The sequence below is a fragment of the Dipodomys merriami genome, unplaced genomic scaffold (genome assembly GCF_024711535.1).
Source record: "Dipodomys merriami isolate MVZ:Mamm:240054 unplaced genomic scaffold, mDipMer1.0.p SCAF_25, whole genome shotgun sequence".
Lineage (NCBI taxonomy): Eukaryota > Metazoa > Chordata > Mammalia > Rodentia > Heteromyidae > Dipodomys > Dipodomys merriami.
In genome coordinates, this window is record NW_027203937.1 from 21,367,222 (window position 1) to 21,393,163 (window position 25,942).

The 25,942-nt window shown below is 38.8% G+C and overlaps 1 protein-coding gene across 1 annotated transcript; it reads left to right on the forward strand.

Moving 5' to 3' along the window:
* The first annotated feature begins 1,973 nt into the window (after positions 1-1,973).
* On the forward strand, positions 1,974-23,373 carry Nlrp14 (NLR family pyrin domain containing 14). The gene is made up of 11 exons (XM_070035393.1): positions 1,974-2,277; positions 3,438-3,518; positions 4,688-6,335; positions 9,145-9,309; positions 12,022-12,189; positions 15,261-15,431; positions 15,891-16,061; positions 18,063-18,233; positions 20,024-20,194; positions 22,026-22,196; positions 23,238-23,373. Exons 1-11 carry the CDS (start codon positions 1,974-1,976, stop codon positions 23,371-23,373), a joined length of 3,357 nt encoding a protein of 1,118 aa, XP_069891494.1.
* Positions 23,374-25,942: the final 2,569 nt, after the last annotated feature.

The window sequence follows — 25,942 nt, forward strand, 5'->3', positions numbered from 1 at the left end:
CGTTTGGGGCCAAGAGGAGAAGGATAAATGAAGTTGGGAAGGGGAGAAGAATACAGTCAATATATACCACAAAATTAAGAAAAGTAAGGAAAGGGAAGGGTCAAAGGGGGTGAGACTGTTGAAGGGGGTGATCAGGATGCATTATACTGATAAACTGTTATATGATACCTCTTTTGTATAACTACTTGAAGATAATACATTTTTTAAAGTTGTTAAATATCTTCCCTGTTCTTAAAAAAATTACTCCAGCTGGGTGTGAGTGGCTCATGCCAGAAATCCTAGGTACTCAGGAGGCTGAGATCTAAGGATCGAAGTTTAAAGCCAACTGGGGCAGGAAAGCCCATGAAAACCAGAAGGGGAGCTGTGGCTCAAAGTGGTAGAGCACTCACTAGCCTTGAGTGCAAAAGCTCAGGCACAGTGCCCAGGCCCTGAGTTCAAACCCACAATCTCCCTCCCCCCCAAAATACTCTTCAACTTGTGAGATTTAGCTGTAATCTAAATATTTCTATAATGTAGTAAAAAAAAATCCTAAAAATTCCTAAAACCATTAATAGCTCACAAGTAGCTGTAGAATAATATCTGTATTTCTGTGTTTTAGAAAGGTGGTGTGTTTTAAAAAGTTGGACTGTTCCTTCTGTACATTTTTGTTTTCACTATCTGAGTGCCATTAACCAGGAGAGATGTTATGAATGCTCAGAAATTTAAATTTAATTTAAAGAAAGATCTAAGCTGAATTCCATCTCTTTCATTTATTAGCTCTGTATCTTCTAGCAAACTACTGAAGAAGAGATGAACTTGAAGATGATGGAAATGTTCCTGCTAAATAAAAAAAATAAGGCTCTTAAGATAGCTGATAAATAAGAGGAAATGTAAGACATCAAGGATTGTGATTGCGTGGTTTCAAGAGCTGTCACAGTAGGGGACACAAAGCTGTTCAGTTAGCTGGAAGATACTAGTAGAAAATGGATAGAGAGTGTTATCAGTAAGAATTACTCAAACTCTTAAATTGCTAAGTGACAGCATCAGAAAGAAATGCTCAAATGTGGTAAGGATATGGGAGTTACTATCAAGGATATGAGAGAATACTCTTGTAGGTGATCTTAACCCAGAGTAACTGATTTGGGGAAGTGAAGGTGGAAGGAGACAGTGAACTAGCAATACATCCTCAGTCATTATGGATTTGTGGCAGAAATGACAAGGTGGTGACATGTTCCACTTATATGCATATACTTCAAGAATAATAGTGGCAGGGTGCAATAATCACATTTTTTTTGGTCAGCCATGGGGCTTGAACTCTGGGCCTGCGTGCTGTCCCTCAGCTCAAGGCTAGTGCTCTTCCACTTGGTGCCATTTCTGGTTTTCTGAGTGGTTTATTGGAGATGAGTCTCAGACTTTTCCTGCCCAGGTTGGCTTTGATCTGTGATCCTCAGATCTCAGCCTCCTGAGTAGTGAGGCATGAGCCACCAGCGCCTAGCCAATAATCACATTTTATAGAATGAAATACATGTTACATGTTGGTAGGGGAGGGGAAATATTGAGGAAACTAAATAATCATATAAACCTATTCTGTGTCAGGTGGTATAAGAATTCTAACTCATTTAATCTGTACTATAGTCCTCTGGAATGGATTTTGATATCACGTCTTTAGAGAAGAGTCTGGAGAGATCTAGAGAGATTAATTTCTGTTATAATGTTTATATTTGGATGTGTTGGTTTTGGGGATAAATCCTGGAAGTATGGAAGAAATGTAGTGGGGTAGTCTATGTTAGAAGAATATCTTGTGGTTGGAAATACAGAAGATACTAGGTCAGTAGCAAGCCTTCTATAGTAGATTTAAACAAATGTTTATTCACTTCAATTTCTAAAGGTATTTTGATTTTCAACTCAGACTTTTTCTTAGATCTTTATTCTGTGTTTTCTTTTTATTCCCCCCCCCGCCCCCCATGAAGTCTGAATGCTGATCTGTGGACAAGATGGCAGTCGCGCTACCCTCCTCTTCCTCCTCATTTTCCTTCTTTTCTGATTTTGGGCTGCTTTTGTATTTGGAGGAGTTAAACAATAATGAGTTCAATAAATTCAAGTTACTCCTAAAGGACACTGTGGAACCTGGGTGCTGTCCAATACCCTGGTCTACACTGAAGAAGGTCAAGCGGGAGGAACTGTCCAACATGATGAGCAAATACTATCCAGGACAGCAGGCCTGGAATGTGACTCTCAAAATCTTTGGCAAGATGAACCTGAAGACTCTGAGTGCAAAAGCCAGAGCAGAGATCAACTGTAAGTCAAGGGATAGAACTGGGGACAGGGAAGGCAATATCCTGGAAGCCATTGGGATGATTCTACAGGAGGGATCTAGATTAAACATGTCTGTAGGACACAAGCTCCATAGTGGTGGTCTCCATGGCAAGCTCATGGGATCACTCTAACACTACAGAGGCAGAGTTTTAAGTATTCTTTTTTTATAGCAATTTTTTTACTGTGATTAAGTGATACGTAAATTTCACAAATTTCATGGTATTGTAAGATAGTGATACTTAAAGTCACAAACACATTCTAACCTTCCTGGGGCAAATTGTCTTTATCGTGTGGTCTATAAAGTTTGAGTTCTATGAGCTTTGACAAGTATTAAGTATTCTTGATGTAGGCTAAGTCTTTTTTTTTTTTTTTTGTCGGTTGTGGGGCTTGAACTCTGGGCTTGGGCATTGTCCCTGTGCTCTTTAGCTCAAAGTGAGTGCTCTACCGCTTGAGCCACAGCGCCACTTCCAGGTTTCTAGTGGTTTCTTGGAGATAGGAGTCTCATGGACTTTCCTGCCCAGGCTGGCTTTGAACTGTGATCCTCAGACCTCAGCCTCCTGAGTAGCATTACAGGCATGAGCCACTGGTGCTCAGCGGCAGAGTCCTTTATATAGTGGCGATTCACTACCTAAAACCTATTACAATGATGTAAGGAATTAAGTGATAGGAATTATCCTATTCAGGTATAACTTTGTCTAAATGACATTAACTAAATTTTGAAGATCCTCAAAGTATTTGCTGAAATATTTCAACAATGGGCTAAAAAATTACTAAAGGATAAAGCCAATCCAGGCTTTAAAATTCATCCCTAGGTTTAAAATGTCGTACTCACATGCAAAGCTTTTGAGCTAGAACTATGTATCTATTGTCTTCTTTGAGCTTCACACTGCCTTTTGAGGTCAGGATAGCCAAGGACCCTGAAACTTAATGCTGCATCGTGTGTACTAATATTACAGGGTGAGAGGATTGAGAGAGGTCTACACTTCTTCCCTCAGCTAAGCGGTAGAGCTTTTGGCTCTAATTTTCTTAAACTAAGATGGCCCAAGAATGGTAACTCTAGGAATAGTATAGGCCCTTGTTCTAGACATCATCAAGCTTTTTATTTACTGTAAATCTCATGATCCTTTTGGACTCTATTTCAGGGGCAGCCCGGGCTGTAAGACCAGTGGAGATTGAGGTTGAGCCCATGGAGGTAGAAGGGGGGGATCAAGAGCCAGGGCCAGGTAGGTATTTGTCCTTGGTGTTATAGAAGTATGATAAACAGTTTGCATTCCAGAGACTGTTGTTAAAATCTAACTTCTAATATTAAACCTGTTCCCTGAAATGTTATTAGTTATTATTAATGCTAATGTTAAAATTGGAGGTCTGGCCAAAGAATGGGGGCTGTGTTGCTTCAGGGCTTCAAAAATAGTATTGGGAGCTGGGAAGGTGGCTCAGTGGTAGAATGCTTGTCTTGCATGCATGAGACCCTGGGTTCGATTCCTCAGCACCACATAAGCAGAAAAAGCCGGAAGTGGGCGCTGTGGCTGAATGGTAGGGCGCTAGCCTTGAGTTGAAGAGCTGAGGGACAGTGCCCAAGCTCAGAGTTCAGGCCCCACGACCGACCAGAAAAAAAAAACCAAAAACCTCAAAAATAGCAGTATTGGAAATTGCCTGATTGCACTGTGGTGTATGAGGCTTCTTTTTATCCTGCATCCTTGCCAGCAACTCTTGTTCCTTGATAACTAGAATGAGATGTCATCTCAGTGTAGATTTTACATTTCTCTAAGACTAAGGATGTTGATCAGTGTAGATTTTACATTTCTCTAAGGCTAAGGATGTTGATCATTTCTTTGTGCTTCTATACTAAGGCAAACTGTTCAATTCATTTGCCCATTTATTAAATGGATTATTTGATTAATTTAGCTCTTTTATATTCTGGATACTAATCCTTTATCCGTTGAATAGCTGGTGATATTTCTTAACAGATTTCTTAAATTCAGGTGTTAATTCTATAGAAAAATTTTGTATGTGAATTCCTTTAAAGTCTATGCCAGCTTTCATTTCAACCTGTATTAAGTTCAATATTGTGTGTATATGTGCATGAATGTGTGTGTGCGTACGTGTGTGCAGTGTGTGTGTGCATGCATGTGCACTGGTACTGGGGATTGAACTTGGGACCTTAAGTTTTCACTTGATTTTATTCGCTCACAGTGAATGTTCTACCATTTGAGCCATGCCTCTAGTTCTGTTTTTTTGCTGGTTGGTTGGTGGTAAAGAATCTCTCAGATTTATTTGCCTTGGCTAATTCTGAACTAAGATCCTTGGATCTCAGCTTCCTGAGAAGCTAGGATTTAGGCTTGAGCGACTGGTGTACTGATAAGTTCATCATTTTTAGCATTGAATTGAATAGAACTTGTTTTGACCATGTGTGTCTTTTCCCCCTTGGGCTTCATTCTAATGGAGGTAGGTGAAAGAACAGGATACAGACATCAAATGAAGGAAAAATTTAATCTGTTACTGAAGAACCCTTTGCTGAAAGATCCTGCAGATATTAGTCTTGAAATTACTCCCAAAGAGCGACAAATATTGGAACACATATTTGATGTGAATGTCAAAACTGGTAAACAACCACGAACCATATTGATTCAGGGACCTGCTGGAGTGGGGAAATCAACATTGATGAGAAAGGCAATGTTAGAATGGGCAAAGGGCAATCTCTTTCAGGAGAAATTTACTTATGTTTTCTATCTCAATGGGAGAGAAATTAGCCAGATGAAAGAATGCAGCTTTGCTCAACTGATATCAAGGGACTGGCCCCCAACAGAAGTTGCTATTGAAACAGTTCTATCCCAGCCTAGTAGTCTCCTTTTTATTGTTGATAGTTTTGAAGAGTTGAACTTCGCCTTTGAGGAGCCTGAGTTTGCACTATGTAATGACTGGACACTGGAACACCCCGTGTCCTTCCTTATGAGCAGTTTGCTAAGGAAGGTGATGCTTCCCCAGTCTATCTTACTGGTTGTAACGAGACTCCCGGCTTCGAACAGACTGCCGTCTTTGCTGAAGGGCGAGCGTTTTGTAAAGATTCTAGGAATGTCTGAGGATTCGAAGATCATTTACATTCACCGCTATTTCAGAGACCAGAAATTGTCTACGAGAGCAGTCAACTCGCTCACAAAAAATGAGATGCTCTTTAACATGTGCCGTGTCCCTGTCATGTGTCGGATGGTTTGTGCATGTCTGAAACAGCAAATGGAGAAAGGTGAGAACTTCATAACAAGTTGCCAAACCACCACCGCTCTCTTTACCTACTATATCTCTGACTTATTTGCACAGGTAGAGGGAGGCTTTTCTTCCCTACCTAATGAAATCCAGCTGAGGAGCCTGTGCCACTTGGCTGTAGAAGGAGTGTGGGCCATGACACACGTGTTTTACAAAGACAGTCTCAGAAAGCATGAGCTAACCAAACTTGATCTCTCAAAGTTTCTGGACGCAAAACTTCTCCAGAAAGATCCTGACGTAGAAAACTGCTATGTGTTCACCCACCTGCATATGCAAGAGTTTCTTGCAGCTATGTTTTACTTGATGAAAGAAGACTGGGAAATCAGTGACCGTTCTGTCCCGTCTTGTGAAAATGTGAAGCTGTTACTGGCACATAAAAGTTATGAGTACTCCCATTTGACTCATATGAAATGGTTTCTCTTTGGCCTTCTGAATGAACATAGAGTGAATCAGTTGGAGGAAATTCTTAATTTTAAGATGTCCCTGGCGATAAAGCAGCACATACTGCAGTGGATAAATATACTAGCAAACAGCCACTCTTCGCAATCACAGCTGGACCTTATGGACTTGTTTCACTGTCTCTATGAGATGCAAGATGAAAAATTCACAGCCCAGGTAATGAGACATTTCCCAGACATGGTCCTTAATATTTGTGAAGTAAGCCATTTGCTGGTGTCTTCATTCTGCCTTAAGCGTTGCAAGCTTGTGAAGACCCTGAAAGTATCTGTGACTACTGTATTTGAAAAGATTTTCAGCAAACAACCGGAAAATGCAAGTTGGTAAGTGTGTTTGGTCAGTTTTCTGGAAGTGTTTTATGGAGTAGTGAAGGAAATGATTTTTTTGTCAGAGGAACAGTTACTTTGCTAAGAATAACTTGTTTTTGTTGTTTGACGTTACGGGGTGTGAATACAGGCTTGTTAGAAGGCACTCTACAACTTGAGCTACACTTCTACTTCTGACTTTTTGCTGGATAAATGGAAATGAGTCTCATAGACTTAATCTGCCCAAGATGGCTTCAGACCATGATCCTTAGGTCTCCGACTCCTCAGTAGCTAGGATTACATGCATGAACCACTAGCACCTGCTTTAGTAAGGGGCCAGAAATCTCTTGCTGAAGCTGATCTATGTAGGTCTGACTTTGTTTTGTCAATTTGGCATGATCTCAGCCCTTTCATACATGCCTGGAGTCTTTTAGAGATTAGAAAAACAGTAGGTGGTGAATTCAGAAAGAATGGCCCTTTTACATTTATCTATAGAAATATGTGTTTTATAGGTATAGTGTGCTTACCCTGTTCCTATTTTGTACGTTCTTAACCATATACTCTACCAGCCATTTTATGAGGTAGGTACTATCTGTTTCAATTTTACTTATGACAGAACTGAGAGGCATAACTTGACTGGGATCACCATCTGACTAGTCCTTGATATTCCAACCTTGTCATTATAAACAACTGCCAAACAGTCTTTGAAGAAGACTCATTTCTCTTGAACCTTTGGGAGTTAAAATTATGGGCTTTGCTTTCCTTTGAGGAGGTATGATTTTCTTATTGTAAAGATACTGTGTAGAGGGGTTACAGTTACATGAGTAAGGTAATGAGTACATTTCCTCTTGAGCATTGTTACCCCTTTGTTTTCCCTTTACCATCCCTTCCCTCCCCACTTCCCCAGCTCTCCCCCACCCCAAGTTGTAAAGTTTGTTTTTAACATAGTCTTGTACATCTCATTGTTACAATGGATCAACCTGTATCCTCGTTTCAGCATTTTATTCTTTCCCCTCCCCAAATTATAAAAATGTATGTACAAGATGCAGGGTACCAGAACCAAATACAGTGAAAATGGGTTATACCATGGGGGAAGAACATGCAAAAGAAACAAAAGAAATCACATAGTACATTATAAGTACTTTAAAAACAACAACAACAAAGAAAGAACCTGTTGTGTCCCTATCTTGGGTTTTTTTTTGTTTTTTTGTTTTGTTTTTGTCTAGCACCATCTTATATGGTCATATGTGCATAGCTTTGACCTTTTTTACTTGTCTGGTAAGATTATCCTAGACATATAAGTTATTGCAAATAAGGGAAACCATGGGACCTATGTTTCTTTGAGCCTGGCTTACTTCACTTAGTATAATTTTTTCCAAGTCTTTCCATTTCCTAACAAATGGGGCCATGTCATTCTTTCTGAACTCAGTGAGTTTTACTGACTTTTAATTCTGTGAGACTGGCCAGGGAATTAGAATATTTTTTCATACCTAATAATACCAGGAATTAATCTGATTACTAGATTGTCAGATCTAGCTGGATGCTAGTGTCTTGTACCTATAATCCTAGCTACTCCGAGAATCATGGTTTAGACAGAAAAGTCCATAAGACTCTTACTTCCAATTAACCACCAAAAAAAAAAAGCTGGAAGTGAATATGGCTCAAGTGGTAGAGCAGGTAGAGTGCTAGCCTTGAGCAAGTTCGAGAAGATGAACCCTGTGTTGAAGCCCTGGTATGTGCACATGTGTGTGCACACACATTGTCAGACCTAATTTGACTTTTCTCACATGTGTTACAGAGTTACCTGATGTTACAATTTGCTTTATTGGTAAGAATGTCTGAAAAGCCACTGTTGTAAAAGGCACATTGTAGGTGACTATAATGTGCTCTTCAAAGTCACTGGATTGCAAATTTCTGTCCACTCAGTTGCAAGTGTTTGTTGTTAAGTATGTTGCCTATACATCTTATCTAAGTATTTTAATATAAACACTTGCTAATATACATGATTAGGAACAGACATGTTGGTAAGCATTTTCTATAGGTATTTTCACAGTAATCCTAAGGAATAGATCCATTGTCTCTTTTTCTGAGATGAAGAAACACACTTACACAAGTTAGTAAGTTTACCAGCTTGCCTGCTATTTCAGGCTGCTTACTTCCAACATGTGCCTGTTAGACACTAGTGCATGGGCTTGTGATCACTAGTTTATCCTGTTTTGCATTTTCTTCTTTGCTTATAATTTTCCTGGTGGTCATATACCCCATAATTCAAACATTTGAGCATGTGCAAAGTACTTTTGGGAGGTGACATTTCTGTTTAAAGATGAAGTAAACTTAGAGGCCACAAAAATCAATGTGATTTTTCTTAAAATAATAAAGACATTTAAATGATAAACTTGGTGCTCAAAGCAGTGGTTCTTAATTTGTACTACATTACATTTAAAGTGATTACCTGCAAATTCTATTTTCTCCTTATGGTTACTATTTTTTTATGAAAAGCTAATATGAAGCTTTTTATAAAGACTTCTCTCTTGTTTCTCCTGACTCTCTCTCTCCAAAGCAGAGTCTCTCTAGGAAAAGAAAGGAAGTAAGTAGTTGAGAGAGGAGACAGAAGCAAATAACTCTTCTAGGGGCCCAGAGAAGACGTCCTGGTGGACTAGGCCCATAGTCAAGCTGAAAGGATATTCTTCTCATTGCCAAATTCCACTTGTTTGTTTGTTTGTTGTTGTTGTTGTTGTTGTTTTTACCATGATTGCATCCTTTCAGAGTTGGCCTGGACTGAAAGAGCTTCATTGATCTTTCCCTTTTTCTAATTCCATAGGCAAAGGAATCGTTCTCAAATTCTTCATAATTGGCAAATCTTCTGTTCTGTGCTTCACATGAGTGAACAATTGAAAGAAATGGAGCTGTCCCATAGCACCCTTCATGAAGTACCAATGAGAATATTTTACCAAGAGCTAAGCCACCCAGTATGTAAACTGCAAAAATTACTGTAAGTCTGGCATGAGAAATTTTAATGAAGTTTTCTAGTTTTTTAAATTATGGATGGGTTCCAGCTCTGCTCCTTTTTACAAGAAACCAACAGAACCCAGGCAGTGATGGCTTATGCCTATAATCCTAGCTGTACAAGTGGCTGAAATCTGAGGATTGTGATTTAAAGTCAGCCCAGGCAGGAAAGTCCATGAGACTTCATGTCCAATAAACTACCAAAAACCTGGAAGTGGAATTGTGGCTGCAGGTGTGTAAATTACTAATCTTGAGCACAAAAGCTCAAGGACAGTGTTCAGGCCCTAAGTTCAAACCCCAGCACCAGCACATACATATACAGACACAAAACCAAAACGCAAAGACAAAAAATAAACAGAAAACCACATAACACACAATATTTTATGAAATATATAGTTCTATTGCCTGGTGACTGAATAGAGCCACCTTAGTGGAAAGACTATTGGGTTTACAGAAGGATGCAATTTCCAAATGACATGCTACTCTAAACATAGTTAACTAGGCACAGTTATATTTTAACCCATTGTATAGAATACTCGGAGAAAGTGAAGAGTGGGAACTTTTTAGACTATGAGAGTTTAACTTGTTCTAGGAAAGGCTCCATTGGTATAATAAGCAGTTGGCATGGCTTTTTAAGGCTTGATCAGGATTTTTCTAGATGAAGAGCACTGAGCTAAATCCTAGGTCTAAGCAATCAGCATCTGGAAAGTATAGTATTTCTTTTATTCTACAAAGTTACCATTGTTGGCTGGGTGCTGCTGGCTTCTTCCCATAATTCTAGGTACTCAGGAGGCTAAGATCTGAGGATCAATGTTTGAAGGAGGTCCCATTAATTACTAACTCCAATGAACTACCCCAAAAAGCTGGAAGTAGAGCTGTGCCTCAAGTGGTAGACTACTAACCTTAAGCAAAAAAACTCAGGGACAGTGCCCATGCCCTGAGGATGAGACACATACACACAATTATGGTTGCATATTTCGAGTTTATTGCTAATTATATGAATATACCCCCCATTTTTCTCTTGTCAATAGAATCCTGGGGTTTTCTCAATTTTTAGCTATTAATGAAAAGACTATGGATTGATTTGTGGCACATGTTATCATCTTTGACTAATACTGGGGAATGAAATGGCAAGTTTCCAAATGTATATCTTTCTTAAAATGCCAAACAGTTCTGCAAATACTGTTGCACTTGATGGTTCTATCAGCCATATATGAATGTCCCAAGCTCCTCATTCTTGTCAACTATTACTGTTGTCAGTCTTTTAAATTTTTATCTTAATTCTAGGTACCCTCATCTTTTAAAATGTCCTTGTTTGCAAGTGACTACCTTCCTTTTAATTGGATTTATTAGAGGCTGGAACTGTTTTCTATATTCTTTTGTACTTGGTACCTGTCAGGGCCCTTAATTACCAACAATGGTAATTTTGTAGAATAAAAGATAAATACTGTACTTTCTAGATGCTGATTGCTTAGACTAGGATTTAGCTCAGTGTTCTTCATCTAGAAAAATCCTGATCAAGGCTCTTTAGCCTTCAGTGCTTAATAATACATAATACTGAACAAATGATAGATAGATCCTTAACTTCCATTATCACCAAACATGTTCTATTGGGGGAAAAACAGCTTTTACATTGGATATTTTCCTCAGGGTCTAAGAATTTTGAAAAGAGTTATGATCTTATATTTCAGTCAACTAGAGTGGGTCTGGTCTTCTAGATAGATAAGATGAAACCGTTGGATGTGTCATAAGGAAGAGATTATGGAATTCCTTCTAGTCACCCCCAAGCATCTTGTTCACGGGACCCCTTCATTGAAAGCCATCAGTCCAAATCTTTAACCAATTCCTTCTTTTAGGCTAGTCTACTCTTTGAAAAATGCCAGGGTCTCTCAGGGTTAGTAACATGTGATGGTTCCCCAGCCTTAGTGGCAGGTCCTTTCCCACTAATGAGTGAGATTGTGCTTCCAACTGATACTTACAGAATACCTTAGACACTTTTACTAAACAAAGATGGTTACTGTTATGAACTTGTAAAATTCTTATATTGGTAGAGGAAATTGGGGAAGAGGTGAGTAGTGGTTAGGGGGAGGAGAGATGGCATTATAAAAGGAGGCTTTGAACATTTAAAAAATGTGAATCCAGTGAGAATTTGGGTCAGCAATGGCACAAGTATCATGTATGTAATATTGATGGGATTAGAAGAGAAATACCAGAAAATTTAATATTTTGCTTGGACAAAGGAAGAAAAGATGACAAGAAATATAGGCAACAAGGTGTTTTGTTAAACATTGGTATCATTAATGAACTGATTGTGGAATATGGAAAGAATTTCAATACTGTGAACCGTTGCAGTATTTAAAATGCACCTTAATCATTATTGGTAGCCCATCCTGAGTTGACAAGTTCAGAGCCTGCTCTGTGCCTCTCCCGATGTTATTACCTCCTCTCCCTTTAAGGCCAAAAAACTAAGGAGTGTCAGGATAAAAATGGAAATACAAGTTGTAATCTGTTGCCTTTTGAAGCAATATCCTGAAACTCAAATTTATGGTCTGAATATGAGAAACCTAGAGTGAACTGGGAGAATAATCGTAGACTATCCAAGCATTAGATTACAAAAACTAAACCAAAACAAAACAGGATGACAACAGCCAGGGATGGAGACAGGTGTGTAATCCCTCTGTGAATTTTTCTCCTGAAGGTTGAGATTTGTGTCTCTGCCTGTGAATTGTACGGATATCTTTAGCTTTTTGCTTCACAGCAAGACCCTGATACATCTTGATCTGAAAGGGTCAAACATAGGAGATAATGAAGTAGTAGTCTTATGTGAAGTCTTGGAAAACCCACAGTGTATACTACAGAGTCTGAGGTAAGTCATGCATTTCTATTTGCAAAAAACTTACAATTCTGATTTTGACAAGTTGAATGATATACATGTAGCCTGGATTTTTTAGAGCTAGCTTAAATCTATTTTGATAAGAGTTGGAGAAATCTGTACTAGCTACTTGAGAGGTAGCTCTAGGAGGATCAAGATCCCAGCAAAAACTCAAGACTCAATGTAAAAAAGTAAAAGGACTATAGGCATGGTTCAAGTAGTAAAGTGCTTTCTTAGCAAGTAGGAATCCTAAAGTATTGAGATCCCTAAAACTGCAAAAAACAATTTTAAAAAAATAGCAAGGCATGACTGGCTCATGTCTAAAATCCTAACTACTCTGAAGTCTGAGACCTGGGGAATTGAAATTTGAATCTAGCCCAGGTAGAAAAGTCAGGAAGACTTCCATCTTCAGCAAAATGCTAGGTTGGAGGTGTGACTACAGTTGTAGAAAGCTGTGAGCAAGTAAGCTAAGGCTCATGAGTTCAAGCTTTAGAAACAACGAGAGAGAGAGGGAGAGGAGAGGGGGACAGAAAGAGCTGACCCCCAGGAAAACCTAAATTTAAGCTAAAAGTGAATCTATCCTGATATTTTGCTGCCTTTTAGGGATCAAAATAAAGCCCAAGTTGTCCACTCTCAACATTCCTTAGATTAACTTGCCTGTGATTGATATTATGTCTTGATATTATATTTTCATATAAACAAGACATTCAATGACTAGGAAAACCAGAAACTGAATTGTAAAGAAAAGAGGCTTTTTTTTCCTTCTCATTCTGGAGTTGAATAAGGTTGAGGAGCTATAAATAGTAATGGCCTTTTTGCTATCAGAGTCTCAAGGTGGGATGAGATATCACGTGGCCATGGAGGGGAAGGAGTGTGTTATGTCCCCTGGGCTCTCTGGAGCTGTATGTGAATGGTAGTTTATGTTCTGCAGTTGCTTTCGTAGATGTATGACAACGTGGGTTTTTGATTTCCACTAGCTCTCAGAACTTTTACTCTTCTTAACTCCTCCACTGCCTGTTTTTGTCATTGGTGATGTTAGGATGTTTTCATTGCTTTTGAAGAAAATACTTTAGATCTACTGGCAAGCATTTTTCTTTTTATGGTCAGAAAGGATCTCTTTAAATTTGTTTTTAAAAATGATTGAAGTTGGAAGTGGCGCTGTAGCTCAAGTGGTAGAGGGCTCGTCTTGAGCTGAAGAGCGCAAGGACAGCGCCCAAGCCCAGAGTTCAAGCCCCATGACAGACAAAACAAAAGCAAAAAAACAAAAAATGATTGAAGTTCTGTTTCTCTTTTTTGCTCTTTTTTGCTCTGCTTCTCAAGAGCATCTCATAGTTATTACTACAGCTCTTTGCCTGAGTCATTCTTCTTGTCATTTTTTTTTTGGGGGGGTCCTTTTTCAGGTGGAGCCTCACACTTTTTACCTGCGACCAGCCTTAAACAGTTATCCTTTTACCTGCAACCTTATTCACCTTCCATATGTCACCATTCTTGGATTATTTAGATGAGGTGTCACATATTTTTGTCCAGGCTGGCCTCCAATGGTCTTCCTTTCAATCTCTGCCTCCAGTGAGCCACTGCAATGGACATAGTAACTTTTGATTTGTGTGTTCAAGGATGCCCTACAAAATACTATAAACCAGCTATTTTTAAAATTTTTTCTCCATGGTGAACTTGGAGGTAGAGACAGAGGGATCAAATGCTTGAAGCCCCCCTGAGCTACATTGTGAGTTTGATGACAGGCTGGGCTACACAGAAAGGCCCTATCTCAAAAAACCAACCAAACAAAATCTCACTTATTTCCCATGACTCCAGAGGCTGGAGGTTTAGGAGTGAGGTGCAAGCAAGTTGCTTTCTGAACAGGTCTCTGCTTTGCCTCTCCTTGCTCACATGATCTTTTCTTTTTTTCTTTTTTTTTTACATTAGGATATTTCTTTAATTCAAAGATTGCAAGGTCTTTGATATACTACATAAAACTTATTAAAAAGCTATTTTGAGTTCATGAAAGTTCTATAATTCTCTAGTTTTTACATGTTTCTTTTTTTGCACTGATACTCTTTGTTTTTGTCCTGAAACTTGGACAACTGCTGTACATCTAAATTACTATACTAAGTTGTGGCTACAAAGCAAGGAACACTTTATATTTTATTGGTCAGAATATCTTTCTATAAGTTCTATATGTGAATTACATGATCTTTTCTTGTACTTGATCTTATACATGTATCTCTTGTGTGTGTGATGTTGGGGATCAAACCATGGCCTTGGCATGCTAGGTAATGGATCCACCACTTAGTCCCAGCCCTCTTCCTCTTATAGAGAATCCCAGTACCATTGGATTTTGCCCCTACCCACATGACATCATCTAACCTTCATGACTTCATTTTAGGGCCCTGTCTCCAAATATTGTCACAGCAGAGGTTAGGGGCTTTATCATACGAGGTTTTCAAGAACACAGTTCAGCCCAAGAAACCTTTGTTCATGGCAAGTGGAAGTTTTCAGCTTTAGACTGTGTTCTAAGATGCCCATCAAAACCAAATTCTGGACCGAGAAGGCTTTTCCTGTTATTAGCTCTATAATCTATGATTTTCATGGGGAGAACCCATTCCCAGGAATGCTGCTACCACCTGACTCTTACAAGTAGCTAGTATTACCCCAGCTATGTATAAGTACACATTGTCTCTAAATTATCTCTACATAACTCCTCCATGCTCACTCATTTTCCACTTCCTTTCCTCATTTTATTTTCAAAATTTTACTTTGATTGACTTTTATTTTTAAGGACTGGGTCAGGGGTTGACTTGTGAAGAGCTCCTGGGAGGCATAGCCTTTGTTCCTGATCCCCATTCCACCTCTCCTCCACAAATCAGTGGGCAATGGGGCAGTCCTCCTCCTGTCCATCTTCTAAGTGGGAGTTGGAGGAAACTCCTCCCAGACTGGGAAAAAAAAGAACCCCACAGTACTAATTTAAGGTGAAAAAGGGAGAGACAAATGTTCTCAAGGTGAGTGAAGGTTGTAATTCTTTTCTGGAATGTACAATTTCTGTGTTTTTTTTCTGTATTGTTTTGCAGATTGGAATTTTGCAACCTAACTTCAGTTTGTTGTCCAAGTATAGCTAAGGCTCTTAGCAGAAGCCAAAGCCTGTTATTTCTGAATCTATCAGCCAATAATCTATTGGATGATGGAGTGAAGTTGTTGTGCAAGGCCTTAGAAAATCCAACATGTTGCATAGAGAAATTGTCGTGAGTCAGTTTGTTTATAACGTTATTGGGATTTCAGTAGGAAAGATGGATGGGTAGCAGTAAGTGGCAAATTTATGAATACTAGACACATTTTATATGTACCCTCTGTAGTTCCCTTATCTTGGTTACCCTTCCCCCGCAATACACACACTGAAGATTGAACCCAGGATTTTGTGCAGGTACATGTTTTACTACTAAGTAATACCCCAGACCTTTTCTTTTTTACTGGACTTTTAAACACTTTTCTTTTGAATGATCTTAGTCATTCCTTTCTAGGCTTTTCTTGTTTTCATTTCATCATATCCTGTACACAGGTGCAATGGAATTCACAATTTAAGTAGATATGTTAAGGTTGGTTTTATAGTAGAAGTATGTGAGTTATAAGCAGCTATTTCCTTGGGAAGAGAGGTATGAATCTGAGAATTAATGGATCCTTTCACATTTGTGTTTCTTGTTTAGCCTCCAGAGATGTGGCATCACAGAAGCTAGCTGTAAGGATCTTTCTATGGCTCTCATCAGTAATCAGAAGCTGACACATTTATGCCTGGCAGAAAATGTCTTGGGAGACAATGGAGTGAATCCTATAAGTGTTGCCCTGCTAAAGCCACAGTGTACTCTGCAGAGCCTTGTGTAAGTGTCTACTAGTTTGCATCTTGCCAGTAGATTATTTGGAAACATAGTTAAGATGATGTGATGGTCCAGATGTGTCTCAAAGTTCATGTGTTGGAAACTTAATGCAGCAATATTGTGACCTTTAAGACACAAGTAGGGCAAGTGCCAGTGGCTCACAGCTATAATCCTAGCTCAGGAGTCAGATCTGAGAATAGCAGTTCAAAGCCAGCTTGGGCAGCAAAGTCCAGACCAAGTTGGAAATGGATCTGTGGCTCAAAGTGGTAAGAGTACTAGCCTTGGCAACAAAAGTTCATGGATAGTGCCCAGGCCCCGCATTCAAACCCAATACTGACGCAAAAACCGTGAGTAGATCTGAAGAGCAGCAAGTAATGCCATTGCTTCGGAGTGGGTTATAACAGCTGTGGATCCTGACAAGAGGATGGTTTGGCCCCTTCCACTTGCTCTTCTTGTACTCCACTGTCCTTCTGCTTACTGTGTGGTGACGTAGAAAGAAAACCCTCACCAGACATTTAGCCCCTCAATCTAGGACTTCTCACCTTTCACACTATAATTTCTTTTGAAATTGATTCATTATTATGTATGGTTGCATTAAACAGACAAATATAAGTGGAGCCATTTTTGAAACAGATTCTACTCCTTGATTTCCCATACTGTTACTGTTAATGATTATCATGGTGATATTACTAGACTCTAGACCCAGTACTAAATTTATTTGATCTATGCCATAGTATCTGAGGGTGTCAAATTGTTTGGGGTCCTGCCATGTACTTAGAAAATTCAGTGTTTTGCTTAATGTCCCAAAAGAAATTGAAGAATTTAGGACTAAAGTCTACCACCCATCTATCAGCTTTCCTTAGAACAAATGAATACATGCATATGAATAGAACGAAATCTAGCCTTTTATTGCATGGCCAGATCACAATGTAATCCTTGAGTATATTTTCTCTAGATAATTTCCATTTGGAAACCAAAGTGATTTTTTAAAATCATATATGGGTAAATTTCCTTCTAGTTTATCAATAAGTTTTCTGGCATATTTCCAAGTTTATAGCCATTTTAGTAATATAGAAGTTTAAAATGTTTGTACAAATTCTGCCTCATGATGACTGAGGGTTTTTTTTAATCTAATCCAGCAATGCCTTTTTAAAAATCCCCTCATTATCTTCTCATAATCTTTGTTAATTTTTTTCTTTGTAAGAAATATTAATAATGTGTGTTATGGATTTACCCCGACTCATCATTACCAGTCATGTTTGAGTCCTGTAAGTGAACTGTAAATTGGAAAAGCAACACTAACGTGCAGGAGAGTTAGTATTAGGGAATCAAATTATAAATAAATCCAAACCCTTGTGACAATTCCTTTCAGTTTCTGTCAACAATATATTGTGCACAATCTTGTTATGTTTAATTTTTAATATTACATTGTTCAATTCCATTGGAGATAGTCTCATGGACTTTCCTGCCCGGGGCTGACTTTGAACTATGATCCTCAGATCTCAGCCTCCTGAGTAGCTAGGATTACAGGCATGAGCCTGGCTTCAGTTCCAAATTAATTTTGTTGTAAGGGTTCTACTTATTTCCCCCATGTATCAGTTTTGTTGTAACAAAATCACAAATGGCATGATGTCTCTTTCTGTATAAGTAACTAAAGAATACGCATCTTTATGTAGATAAGAATATATAAATATGCTTATTTACAGATAAAAAACTTAAATATAATGAATACTTATTTTTAGTATTTACACTTGCCCATTCCTCAATTCTCTGCACTACTTTTACATATGAGCAATGTAAAGAGATTAGCATTTGAATTATAATCCAAACAATATGAATCTAGTTTGAAATCCTCTTTGCCATAGACTTAATTAGTCAGACTGGCAATGAGATATGGAGTATTGGAAAGTAGGTAAGGGATCATAAGATGAATCTTTTTCAAAGATATATATCTCTGGGCAGCAGAGCAATGACTTCCCCTTTCTCACATCATCCTTCCTGTAGGTTGAGGAACTGCCACTTCACTTCACAGGGCAGTGGATGTCTCTCAATCTCTCTTCTACAGAACAAGAGCCTGACACATTTGGATATGGGTTCAAACAGGCTTGAAGATGAGGGAGTGGTAACTCTTTGGAATCTCATTCGACAGCCAAGCTGTAATCTCCAGGATTTGGAGTAGGTATCTGTGACTTTACTTTTGGGAGGTTTCAACCACTGATTCTCTGAGAAAAAAAGGAGTTGTACATGAAGACTTAGATCTGAGTATCCATCAGAGAAAGCAAGCTGTGTCAATACTCTCAATATTTACAACAAATGGGAGCTAAAGGTAAAGGGGACTAATGATCACTAAGGTGATCTCATCTGCAAGTAAGGCAAAATGCTGATTACAAGAAAAGGGAAATCAACTTATAATGTATTCCATATGGTGGTATAAAGATATGGCAAAGAACAAGGAACGGGTTGTGTCAGTAGGGTCTTGTCACTTAAGCTTGAAAGATGAGGGTTTTGCCAAATGGGCTACTGCAGGCACAAGAGAAGGGAGTGGCAGGACATGTGGTGTATTTTGAGGAAAATGCACACGAAAAATGAGGAAAACTTTGAAAACCTGAGGCCAGATTATGAGTGCTCTTGAATGCCACTTAGAGAACCTGGCATGCGCTAATCTTGAGGCTTGAACTTGGGTCCTGGGCACTGTCCCTGAGTTTTTTTTTTGCTCAAGGTTAGCACCGTACCACTTAAGCCACAGCTTCATATGCAGCTTTTTCTGAGGGTTTGAGGGAGTTAAGAGTTTCATGGAGTTTCCTACCCAGACTGGTTTTGAACCATATTTCTGAGACCTCAGCCTCATGAGTGACCCACCATGACCCATAACAAGATATCTTTTTCCAGCTTTTTTTCTTTTTGCTTATGTGGTGCTGAGGAATAGAACCAAGGGCCTCATGCATGCAAGGCAAGCACTCTACCACCGAGCCACTTTCCCAGACCCCAACAAGATATCATTTTATATGTAACTTGCTTCATTCTTTGGAGATAACACTAAGATAGAATCCTAGAATGCTTGTCTTAAAAAATACATAAGCCGGGCTATGGTGGCTCACGCCTGTAATCCTAGCTACTCAGGAGGCTGAGATCTGAGGATCGTGGTTCAAAGCCAGCCCGGGCAGGAGAGACCGTGAGACTCCTATTTCCAATAAACCACCAGAAAACCGGAAGTGGCGCTGTAGCTCAAGTGGTAGAGCGCTCGCCTTGAGCTGAAGAGCTGAGGGACAGCGTCCAGGCCCAGAGTTCAAGCCCCACGACCGACAAAAAAAAAAAAAACATAAAAAGTGTAAATGGTAGAGACATGTTGGTACCTTTGAAAGCTTATATTCTGTATTTTAAAATATTGGTCAAAATAAGTGTTTATATGCTTTATATATGTTTGATTTATAACCAGTGTGAGAAACATTTTTTGTTTCTTTAAATAAATGAAGCCTACTTTATTGAAGTTAATGATAAAACTTTTTTAGCACAGCTGTTTCACTTTTAAAAAGTGAAACTACATACTACATTTCTAGCTCAGTAAACAAATGAACCTAATTTCTTTGAATGATATAAGAATTCATGGTTGAGGGAGGAAAAAGAAGCTGAAACTATGAATATTTATTTGTTTCATAATCACTCACTTCAAAGTAGTTAATTTACAAGAGAAACATTTTTACACACTGGTTTCTTACCTTGCTCATGTAACTATAATCCCTCTGTACAGCATTTTTACAATAAAAACATACAAAAATATTCTTAGCGTGTTGTACTTACAAGGAATAACAATAAACACCAAGACTTAAAAAATAAAGAAATCCCATCTTTTTCTGAGAATTAGAACTTTCCTGATTTAGAAACAAAAGGAAGTTTCGGATGCCTAGGCAACTCTGAGGAAGAAACTAAGAATTGAAGGGCTCACTTCTCTTTTGTATCTCTTACAGATTGAATGGCTGTTCTCTAACTAGGGCGTGTTGTCTGGATTTGGCTTCTTCTATTTTGAACAGCCCCAACCTGCGAAGCCTAGATCTGGGGAACAACAAATTGCAGAATGAAGGAATGCAAATCCTGTGTAATGCTTTGAGACATTCATACTGTAACCTTGAGTGTCTTGGGTGAGGCCACAGTTTTCTATTATGAAAATGATACCTACTTTGGTGGCTAGTTCATATATGAAGAGAAAATGAAAAATTGGGCTAAAGTTAAGTCCCACTAAAAAATGAGTCTACATTTCAAATGGATCAACATGTGACATGCTTAGTTTGGAAGCCATATTTCATATTTTTATTTTTCATGCCTTTGACAGATGTATATAAAATGTGTCAAATTTGGATCTTCTATATTCTATCACCTTCCAGGTGTTCCAGTTTTCCTTTAAATTTGTTCTATGAACTTGAAGACTTTATTAATCCTAATAATCAGAGTGTGTGTGTGTGTGTGTGTGTGTAATGTGCTATGTGCTGATACAAGGGTTTGATCTCAAGGATTCATGCTCTCAGCTTTTCTTGCACATTCTGGTGCTCTACCACTTTTCAGCCATGCCTCTAGTTTTTTGATGGCTAGTTGGAGATGAAGTCTAAGAATTTTCTGCCTGTGCTTTTTTCAAACCACATTTTTTCATGTTTCAGCCTCCTCAGGTCTAGGATTAAAGGCAGGAACCGCTGGCATCTTGATGGATTCTAAAACTCTTTGTCTATGGATTTTTTCCCCTAGGGTATTGTGTATTCTATTAATGTACCTTGTGTCATAATTAATGTGACTCTTTTCCACATTAATGCAAATCTCCTGTGGGCAGCAGCAACTTTAAAACTTATATGCTCAGATCTTCAATGGTTAGGAATGCATAAGGTGAGAATTAAATTCAAGTTGCTGGAGGATATCACGTGCAAAAGAGTGAGTTTAACATAGTTCCTGTATTATACTATGGCTTGTGCCAGGGACCTTGGTTTTATGGTTAATTGTCTCCATTGATTATTCTTTCTAAAGTGTATGCAGTTGATTTAATGAGCTTGAAATGTGTCATAGAATTATTACTCTCATTTACATAATGGCACTGTGCTAGAGACATTATATTCCTTGCTCTTTAAACACACAGTATCTAGTTCTAAAATCTACGGTGCTATATTTTGTGTGTGTGTGTGTGTGTGTGTGCGCGCGCGTGTGTGTGCGCTGGTCCTGGGGCTTGAACTTAGGGCCTCAGCATTGTCCTTGAGCTTTTTTGTTCAAGGTTAGTATGTTACCATTTGAGTCACAGCTCTGCTTCTAGCTTTTTTACTGGCTAACTAGAAAGAAAAGTCTCAAGGACTTACCTGCCTGGGGCTTAGATCTCAGCCTCCTGAGAAGCTAGGATTACTAGCACCTGGCCTATGTTGCTATATATATGTTTTTAGTGATCCTAGTTCAACAATTAATTTGTTTCATAGTATTTCATAGTATGCTTGGACTGTAACTGTGAACTTAATTTCTTATTCAAAAAATGTATGTCCACCTATAACTAGCTATTAAAATATTATAGTCTAATTCTTGAATATACCCTTTTAAATTTTTTTGGTGGTACTGTGGTCTGAATTCAGAGCAAGGGCTTGTTAAGTGCTCTACCACTTGAGCCATGCCCTCAACCATTTTTTTGCTTTGATCATGTGATGTAGATAGGCATTTTTTCCCAGGCGGGACTGGACCTAGCTTCCTATTTGTCCTATATAGGTAGGACATCAGGCATGATCCACCCAGCTTAGATTGGTTTAGATGGGGTGTTGCTAACTTTTTGACTGGACTGGTCTAGAACTTAGATCTTCCTATCTTTACCTCCCAATTAGCTAGACATACAGGCATTCACCACCATATCTACCTTTTTCCAGTTTCTGAAATCATTCCCTACTCACAGATCTCTTGTATGTTTGCTTTGTGATGAGATACAGTCATCTGTCTTTTCTGTCTTCTCTACAGGTTGGAACAGTGTGGTTTGACCTCTGTCTGTTGTGAAGACCTATCCTCATCTCTTCTCAACAACCAAAGACTGATAAAAATGAACCTCTCACAGAATAATCTAGGGAGTAAAGGAATTAGAATATTATGTGAAGTCTTGAGGTCTCCAGAATGTAAATTACAAGTTCTAGGGTAAGTCTTTTTTTTTTTTTTTATTTGAGAACATAATGTACAGAGGGGTTACAATTACATGGGCAGGATAATGCATACATTTCTTACCAAGCATTGCAGCCTCCTCCTTTGTTTACCCTTCACCTCCCTTCCCAGCCTCCCCCCTCCCCCACACCCAATCATACCCCCCTCCCCCCCACACTGACATTGTAAAGCTGGTTTTGACATGACATTTTGTACTTCTCATTGTTGCAACAGGTCCACCTGAATCCTTAAACGACTTGTTTGTCCCCATCTCCTCCACATGTTATAATGACATCAAATATAGTGAAAGCGGGGGTTACACTGTGGGGGAGGGACATACAAAGCAACAAAGAAATAATCTTATAAATGCGTTAGAAACACATGCATGAAAGAAACGAAAACATTAAAATACATATTTAAGGGTTCATTTTCCTAACATCACATTATCTGACCTTTTTCGCTTGACTCATACCTATACTAGATATTGCAAATAAGGGAAACCATGGCAGCTTCCTGTAGTGATGGATTGGGGAACTCTCTCATTCATTTCAGACCACAGAATCCACCTGATTGTAGACCAGTTGGGATATCCTAGATCTCTGAATGACATAATTCAGCATGTTGGTTATGATCTGAACATTCTGGAGCCTAACTATCTGAATCTGGTCTTCTTACCTGTTTAGGCAGTTCAGTTCCCTAATCTTTGTCACTGAGCAAGTATAGACTAAATATATACTTAACATGATAAGTAGTGAATGAGTAAGTTAGCTGCCTTCATCTTTGCTTAGAGAAAATAGCTTATGAAGGATTCTTCTAAATTTTAATCCATTTCTCTCACTTCTGTATTTCATTCTCCTTTGCTGTATCTCCTTCACTGTGTAATCCCTGGTTCTCTTTTTTCTCTTTTCACTTAAGTTTATTTTCTACATTATCAGATAGGTTCTCTCCCTATACAGACACTAAAATCTTTCACAGAAAAGTAGATATCTGTGGGGAAATTGAGGGTAGTTCAAAAACCATGTTCCCTTGTTTTCTCAGGTTATCTAAAGACTCATTTGACAAGCAAACCCAGAAGCTACTGGAAGCTGTGGAAGTTAGCAACCCACACCTAGTCATTAAGTCATACAGTAATGACTATAATGAAGAAGATGGGTCCTGGTGGCAGTGTTTCTGACTTGGAAAACCTGGTGCTTCTTCAAAAAATAAAAATAATAGTCTCATAGTGGAAGTCTTAGGTTCTTAGTTTGTAAAACACTTTATTCCCAGAGATATCACACTAGATATTCCTTAGGTACAGGTTAGTCACTTCTCTCTAAAACACACATTGTACTTGACAGGGGTTAAGTAACTAAAATACAATAAAAAACACACAAAACTTTGGGTAAATAAGGTGTTTTTAATTCGATAAAGAGATAAAGAACTCAAGCTTAGAAATCAAACTGGAGGATGGGATCCGAACAGTAAGTGCTTTGTTTTCCGTTGGACTACTACAGTCTTGTTCACATCGCTTACTGGGATGCCTTTCCTGTATCTTCTTGGGACCACCAATGTCAGAAATCACTTGGGTGGGTATCTTAAAATTGAGATTCCTATGACCTGCACAAGACTCAGTAAGAATATATAGGTAAGTCCTTAACTAGGGCTTCAGACAATTTCTCAGGCAATTCTTTAGTAGTTGAGCTTCCAGATCACTAGTTTAGTAGACGTGGGGGTCCAGTTCTCCTGTGAACACTTTTCTGTAACCTGTTGTAAAAGAAAAGGAGGCTTAAATTTCTTCAGGGGCATGTGATATTGGGATTAAAACTAGAAAATAATGATACAATGAACATTTTTCTGAAAGACTATCCTGGTTATTTAAAGTTATGTAACAAACCATCCCAGAACTTTGTAGCTCAAAACAAACACTAAAAGTCAGGACTTGGTAGATTAGAATTGGGAAAGGACTTGGCATTTCTTGCCTTTCATGCTATCACTGGGGTCCTGTGGTGGCAGTCATCTGGCAGCCAATTTTCTCTGGAGTCCACAGGATAACTTATTCACACATTTGGTGCATTAATTATGACAGGGTGGGTTCAGCCGGTGGCGCCTCTACATTTTCTCTCAAGGAAGATAAATTTGGAGGGTTTGCATGAAAAGGGACAGTTCTAAACACCAGTGCTAGGACCAGGGCTGTAGCTCAGGGGTGAAAGAAGGCCCAGGGTTTGATATGCAGCACTGGGGATAAGAAGGGGAGGAGAAGCTGGGTCCCTTCTGCCATTCACCATTGGTGGACAAAGCCCAAACTAGCCATATTCAGGGTCAGTGGAGCGCTTATAAGAGCAGAAACCAAGAACTTGGTTTCCATACTCCAGGACCTATCAGTTTTTCTCCCTCAACTAGCTATAAATGGAAAGCAAATTTCACCTAGTTAACATTCACATTCCGGTTGCCCGAACGTGTAGGTTTAAATATCAGTCCAAAAAAAAAAAAAAAAGAATTTGAAAAACTACAATAGCATTAGGCAAATGCAAAATTGGCCTTATAGGTCAATAAGTAATTCTGATATTACTGGCAATATGTAATGCTAGTGGAAAAGAATTATTTGTAATGCTATCAGGTTCCTGCAAATAGATCCCTACCCTTACAGAGCTGTAAATCTGATCATACAGCAGATTAAGTCTAAAAAATTAAATCTCTAGCCTGTTTGTCAATGTCTAGAACTCCAGCCAAAAATGTTCACTAATCTTTTACCTGCTTTTAAGTTTTGGGTAATTTTTCTTAACTGCCTATTCCTTAGAATAATGGCTCTTGACTGGGGCTGGAGATGTGGCCATTTTTAGTTGTCACAACCAAGAAGCTTCAAACGGCAAGTAAGTGGAGGCCAAGGATGTTGCTAAACATTGTATAATACAGAGGTCAGGCTCCCACAAGAAAGGATCCAAACCAAAATATGCATATTGCCAAAGCTGAGAAACCCCAACTAGAATAAGTATTGTGGCCAAGGAGTTAAAATTCTTAAGATTTACTTGTAGGGGGGGGGGATCAGAATTACCAACAGCCCACTCTGTAGCCCTCAACCATCCACTCTCATGAAGGAGTTAGGATCAGCACGAGTTTGTGGCTAGATTACAACAGGTGGAAATGGGAGGTACGGGAGGGAAGGGATAGTAGAAAAAAGAACAAGAAATGTACTCATTACCGTACTCATGTAACTGTAACCCCTCTGTACAGCATCTTTACAATAAAATACAATTTAAAAAGAAAAGAATTGGAAAACTAGGAATGAAAAAGATGTGAAAATTCTGTTATTCCTGGCAAATCTAAGTTCTGTGATATTGGGCAGTTTATTTAGTATGCCATATCTTAAGCTATCTGTAAAAGGGAGGCTGGAACGTATGTCTTACTAGAACCTTTGACTTTTAGCTTGGAAGAAATGAAATTTAAAGGTAAACAAGGGAAGAGATGGCAGTGCAAACATATCTACCCTTCTGTCATCAATATTTACCACAAGGGAATAAATTATATGGGAAATCAAACTGGAAAGTTGTCAAATCTTCTTGCCACACAGACTGTCATTTCCTATCTAGTCTCTCAGCTTCACTCTTACTAGATTCCATTTTCTAACCACTGTCAAAGTGGTTTCTTTTAAAAACAAAATGGCAATCTGCATATGCAAGTTTCTGCATTCTACCTTTACTGGGTAGCTACCTCAGCCTCACCTCCTGACTGCCTCCCAACCCTGAAAACACAGTGCAATACTAACT